The sequence below is a fragment of the Saccostrea cucullata genome, unplaced genomic scaffold, assembly GCF_032062105.1.
Source record: "Saccostrea cucullata isolate Sc308-1 unplaced genomic scaffold, CSIRO_AGI_Scuc_v1 ctg43, whole genome shotgun sequence".
NCBI lineage: Eukaryota > Metazoa > Mollusca > Bivalvia > Ostreida > Ostreidae > Saccostrea > Saccostrea cuccullata.
Window position 1 is genome coordinate 1,087,800 of NW_026934231.1, and position 6,604 is coordinate 1,094,403.

At 34.8% G+C, this 6,604-nt stretch overlaps 1 protein-coding gene across 1 annotated transcript; it reads left to right on the forward strand.

The window, feature by feature from the left end:
* LOC134240254 (ankyrin repeat domain-containing protein 7-like) lies at nucleotides 1–3,062 on the forward strand. Its single transcript, XM_062722344.1, has 5 exons — nucleotides 1–257; nucleotides 604–915; nucleotides 1,211–1,451; nucleotides 1,608–1,981; nucleotides 3,052–3,062. Exons 1-5 carry the CDS (start codon nucleotides 38–40, stop codon nucleotides 3,060–3,062), a joined length of 1,158 nt encoding a protein of 385 aa, XP_062578328.1. The 5' UTR covers nucleotides 1–37.
* The last annotated feature ends 3,542 nt before the right edge of the window (nucleotides 3,063–6,604 follow it).

Here is a 6,604-nt window from a genome sequence, read left to right on the forward strand (position 1 = left end):
TCATTAAAATGATTTTCTAAAAGATGACATAGAGAATATGGTACACAGAATATTGGAAAATAGGGCAAATGTGCATGGCAGAGATCATGATGGAAGAATCCCTCTACATCTTGCCATCAAAGCTTTTTGTTCCAACTACCGAAAGTGCAACACAGAGAGTATTATTCAGCAGCTTTTGGATTTTGGGGCAAATATAAATGCTTTAGACAACAAAGGACATACCCCATTAAGTTTGCTTTGTGAGACAAGAGGGAAAGGTATGTTATTATTAAAGGAATATATGTATATGATGAAAATGATTTTTATTTCCTTTAAATATTATGCACAAAATTGAACGTTAATTAATCAGTGTATTTTTTAGTACATTATTTTTGATTGTGTTTAAATTTACGCAACCATGAAATGTATGATCGCTCCGTTTTTCCAGATGATAACGTAATATACAAATTTCCAAAATTGAAGATCATGAATAAATAATTACAGTTTGAGACCGCTCTGAGGAATACAACAGATTTTTTTCTATTTGATTTTTTTTCAGTTACACGGCTAGATAATTATGTAGATACTGGAGTAAATGCAATTTTCTATCTAATTCATTTTTAGGTTCTTCTGACCGAGCTTCTTTAGGGTGTTTCCTTTTATCGAAAGGAGCGGATCCAAACATCAACTTTGTATTGAATAAGTGCTTTCAAAAGATTGAATGTTACGGCTTGAATGCTGATTGGAAAGTTTTCATACTGTCTTTGATACGAAACGGAGCTGATCCAAATCATCATACAGATGGCGAACCGACCTTATTATTGGCCATTAAGCCAGGGCATACAGATATTGTAAAATATCTTATAGAAAAAGGAGCAAATATTCACTCGTGTGATCGAAAGGAAAATACATGCTTGCATTTAGCTTGCGATTTGAGTAAGTAGATGTTTTCATCAGCGATATATTTATATTCCTTCTCATATCAAAGCAAAGTGGGACATATTTTTCTTAACTTTAAATTCACACGACTTCACTTAGGTGAGCGATGTGGCCCATGGACCTCTTGTTTAAATATTGCTAAATTTTGAATAAGATTTTCATATCTTCGATGTTTATTATTGGAACATAAATAAATTACTGGATAAATAAGGTAAATTTAATAAAAAAAATTAGTAAAAACACGAAACCTAAAGTTAAATACTGTAGATGTGTATTTTACTCCTTTTTCTAGAGGCAGAGTCTGCAAGAAATGAAATAGCTTCGCTTTTTCTTGAACACGGATGCAGTGTCAACAAGCCAAATAGATATGGAGAAACACCATTAACAAATGTGATAAAAAGAATGACAGAAGATACGAACTCCATGGAAATCGACCATTCAGAAAAGGCGACCGTTGCAAAAGTTGACCTTTCATTGTTCAATAGGTTGATTTGCAGTGGAGCTAAAATAGATCCTGCTGTAAAAACAAGGCAGTAAGTTCAACATTACATTTATGAAGTCACCATTATCTTGGATTTATTCAACCAAAAAGCCCTATTTGTGAATTTTAACTTTACTGAAATCAATTAATATATTTTCTAAAGTTTACCTTAAATCCAAGAGACTTTAACATTCTTATATTTTAGCAGGTATTATAGCTCGATATCTACATTGTCCGATTTGCTGAGAAATGGGTTTTTCGGGGCTGCAGCTACCTTGCTTAAATGTGGATATAACTGCAAAAATGATAAAGACTTAAAAAACGTGGACTTTTCAAATCTAGGAAATTCAACAATTTTCGTTAAAGGCAAAGAATACAACAGAATTAGCTACGAGCAAGAGAAAAATGGTTTTTTGAATGTTTTGAAGATACATGAAGAAAAAGAGGAGGTATCACTTTCATCTTTATGCAGAAATGCAATACGGATCAACTTAATTAATGCCGGACAAGGAGCCGAGATAGAATCCAAAATCATGCAGCTGCCCGTTCCCGGAAGAATCAAAACGTATTTGACTTTAACAGGTCGGAGAGAATACTCGAAATCGGGTATTATCCGTGAAATCGCGTATAATACTCGATATTAGGGTATCGTTGAATCCGCGAAATCGGGTATAGGAGGTGTAATCACCTAATAAAACTTAAACAATGGGATGGCGCATGTTGCTGAGCTAACTTTCATCTAGATACACATGTTTTCTAAAGGTATCACTAGCCAAGTAAGAATTTGGGCGTCAAGATTAATGCGCTCGGGACAACAAATACCCGTGGAGCTCAGTACATTTCATGATCTGCACACAAAAAGGCATTCGATTTGCTTTATATTTTTCCTTATGTTGAAAGTATATGCATCTTCCTAATGTTCATTCCCAACACAACAGAATTGTAAAGTATCAGAATTCGGGAATTTATAATAATTCCACATCAACACGACAAACATGAACAATTTGTAAATAAATCAAATTATACGGAAACACATTTCACAAACAAGATATGATGCCATGTATAAACAAGGGATTGTCTATCGTATCTAATTATGCGTCATTAATTACTTTCACATTCATCTTGTGCATAAAATCAAAATTTATGAATGTATAAATAATGTAATGATAAAAATGTCTAAAGTTTCGGCTAAAAGAACCCTCTTTCTCTTTTTTTGAAAATCTTTTCTTTTTTTATTTATCATTCATACATATTTGCAGAATATGTCTTCAACATTTTAGCAGAGACAGTGATAGTTTCAGGAATACAGCTTATGAGAGAACATAACTGTTGATCGTTTAATTTCGCTAAGTCATCAATATTTTACCATTTCTTGGCGACTTCAAAGGGGGGGGGGGGGCTAAAGGCTTCTTGACCACCTCTGACAAAACAACCTCGACTGTGTTCTACACGTGTCCAAGAGACCTCTCTTTGAATATCACGGTCGATTAAACTCAGTCATATATTTTTAATTGTAGGGAAGATTTATTCATCAAATAAAAATCATATACATTGTAGGTAAACAAAAAGCAACATGTTATTTTCTAACACAATATGAGACTACAAGTAACTAAAATTCATGTTTATTTTTAAAACACATTTTTTCATTATAGATGCGTATTAGGAAAAGTTATTGTCATGAGTAATACGTATCATAGATAAAATAACTAAAAGAAAACTGTGACATATTGTCTAGAACCAATCAATGCGTTGTATTAACATATTATAATGAGGTATAAGATAGCGATATAAAAAAAATATAGAAGGTAAAGAGGTAAAATTTACCCTGTCTATCAAATAGTATAATAAAGAAAGGAAGTGGCTACGATTTTTATGAAATTTTAATGTCCGATGAGGAATTATATTCCCAAAAAGTAAGACAAGAGTTTCCAAGGCAATTGAACACTCCATTATTTTAGTTTGTTCATTAACATGTTCATAAACGTAAAAACTATAAGAAATGTGGAAACTTGACTATGTAATTCATATTTCAATATGACTGTACCTCGACCTATATTCCGAAATTCAATGTATTATAAGCTCATGAAAAGATGTACACATTTGACTTTTATTTATATCCCCATCCCCCCCCCCCCCAAAAAAAAGAAAATCCTGTTCATATGAATTCTCGCTCTCAATTTTCACACAAATGCATAAAATAAAGGTAAAATAGCATATCTTGTATCGATTAAAATGCAAATAAAAAATTTACGGTGTGTTTGAATACAAATTTCATGCTAAATTGACATAAAAAAAAGATACTCACCTTCAATTAGCTATTTTCAAACTGTTTTCCCGTGGGAATTTATTTAATCTTATTTTATTTTCTTCTTTATAATAACGTTGGTATTCTATTATGGCAGAAATATACAATTAGGACTCGCTTATACTGTACTCTCTAACTGTTAGGAATAATTTATATTTCACGTGAAAGGGACGCCATACATTTTTCAGTAAAAATACATAACACGGCGTTAGTCGTTTAATTTCTTTAAAATTTCACGTTTTGTGAATAGTGCACAAATTAGAAAATTAAGTATATGGAATTTTTTAATGGGAAATAAAGACAAACGAAGTGTAGTTATTTGTTTTTAGAAATTATATTGAAAAATAATAAGGCCATTGTGTCCTCTTTGTTACCCCAGCAGTGTTTGTCGTGTGATTTTAAACTTATTTGACAACCGTATGAATTAGGTTTAACAAAAATAAATCCACAAGATACTGATGTACAAGTAACAGTTACTGGCATAATGCGCCGTTGCTTTATTCTTTAGTTTTATTAGAAAGTTGCACGGAATACCCGATTTCGCGGATTCAACGATACCCTGATATCGAGTATTATACGCGAATTCACGGATAATACCCGATTTCGAGTATTCTCTCCGACCTGTTTAAGGGAACACATGCAGTTAGAGGAAAGGTATATTTTACAAAATATAAAAATAACATTTCAGTTGTACTATATAAAAAAGTATCTTGCTTACAAGATTTTGAACAAATGCAGTCAGAGGCAGACAAAAGGTATTAAAATAACAGTTAAGTTGTACTATACATGTATCACTGTGGATATCTAAAAACGATATATTTCTTTTATATGTGTATGTTAGCAAGGACTAAAAATGGGACGTTTTAGATAAACAATATAGGAAAGTAATAGTCCGAAATATTTGACGTTTTCCAGGCTTTTTTACGATCTTGATATTTTACGTGCCAGGAAAACGTCAGAACCGGCGCCATTGCGAAAACTTGAAATTTTGCCGTTCCCAAACGGAGTTCATTTTTTTTTATAATTGCGAACCGAGCTAAATGCCGAAATCAGAATTTAACAATAGCACAATGCCTCTAGACTAACTACTCACCAATATCGATGAAAAGAAAATATCACTCCACATTTCGCTACAGGACTTGCAAGATTTTAAAATGCACGAAATAATAAAGACAAATCTCGACACTCTGATAAAATGTTTTAAACGGATTGTATGTTTTATAACTGAAGCATAACAAGAGGCCCAGGGGCCACAGCGCTCACCTGAGCACATCGGACTTGAATTTACTCCCCCCCCCCTTCCAGGCGTTCATCATTTGAACAAACCAGAATCTACACTACCTGAGGATGATTCCATATAAATACCCCGGGTATCACTAATCATAGCTTTGAAGTACTTGAAAAGATTTAAAAAGGTTTCCCTATATATCCCTATGTAAAACTTGGGTCGGCCATTTTGGTCCCACCCTATCCCCAGGGCCGGGGGTCATGATTTGAAAAAACTTGAATCTACACTACCTGAGGAGGATAACAAATGAGTTACATCTTTCCTGGCTCAGTGGTAATTGAGAAGGATTTTTAAAGATATTTCCTATATATTCCTATGTACAACTTGGGTCGGCCATTTTGGCCCCATCCTTGCCCCAGGGGTCATGATTTGAACAAACTTGAATCTACACTACCTGAGGATGATTCCACATGAGTTTCATCTTTCCTGGCCCAGTGGTTCTGGAGGAGAAGATTTTTAAAGATTTTTCTTATATATTCCTCTAAAAACTTGGGTCGGCCATTTTGGCCCCATCCTTGCCCCAGGGGTCATGATTTGAACAAACTTGTATCTACATTACCTGAGGATGATTCCACATGAGTTTCATCTTTCCTGTCCTAGTGGTTCTGGAGAAGAAGATATTTAAAGATTTTTCTTATATATTCCTATGTAAAACTAGGGTCGGCCATTTTGGCCCCACCCTTGCCCCAGGGGTCATGATTTGAGCAAACTTGAATCTACACTACCTGAGGATGATTCCACATGAGTTTCATCTTTCCTGGCCCAGTGGTTCTGGAGAAGAAGATTTTTAAAGATTTTTCCTATATATTCCTATGTAAAACTTGGGTCGGCCATTTTGGCCCCACCCTTGCCCCGGAGGTCATGATTTGTACAAACTTAATTCTACACTACCTGAGGATGCTTCCACATGAGTTTCATCTTTCCTAGCCCAGTGGTTCTGGAGAAAAAGATTTTTAAAGATTTTTCCTATATATTCCTATGTAAAATTTGGGTCGGCCATTTTGGCCCCACCCTTGCCCCGGGGGTCATGATTTGAACAAACTTGAATCTACACTATCTGAGGATGCTTCCACATGAGTTTCATCTTTCCTGGCCCAGCGGATCTGGAGAAGAAGATTTTTTTAAAATGCCATTAATTTTTAACAAATTCATGATTATTTCCCCTTGGAAAAGGGCATCGCCCTTCATTTGAACAAACTTGAATCCCCTTCACCCAAGGATAGTTTGGTTGAAATTGGCCCAGTGGTTCTTGAGAAGAAGATGAAAATGTGAAAAGTTTACAACGACAACGACTACGACGACGACGACAACGACAACAACGACAGGCAACGGACAAATTTTGATCAGAAAAGCTCACTTGAGCCTTCGGCTCAGGTGAGCTAAAAACGATATTAGAAAGTACTAAAGGTATTGTACTATTGATAACATGTGACTTTGAAATTTGATTCGATTAGCGAGTTTCTAAAATCCACTAGAAATTGCCGCTTCCGTTTGGAGGCGGCGATTTCCCAGTTTTCGTAATGGCGCCGGTTCGTACGTTTTCCTGGCATGTACTAAAATATCAAAATAGTAAAAAAGCCTGGAAAACGTCAGATATTTCGGACCAGGAAAG

Bases quoted from the DNA above. Each gene is read 5' to 3' on its own strand.
- LOC134240254 (XM_062722344.1), top strand. From the start codon at position 38: ATGGTACACAGAATATTGGAAAATAGGGCAAATGTGCATGGCAGAGAT. The intron at 916-1,210 runs GTAAGTAGATGT...TCCTTTTTCTAG, and splicing joins GCATTTAGCTTGCGATTTGA to AGGCAGAGTCTGCAAGAAAT. The intron at 1,452-1,607 runs GTAAGTTCAACA...ATATTTTAGCAG, and splicing joins CCTGCTGTAAAAACAAGGCA to GTATTATAGCTCGATATCTA.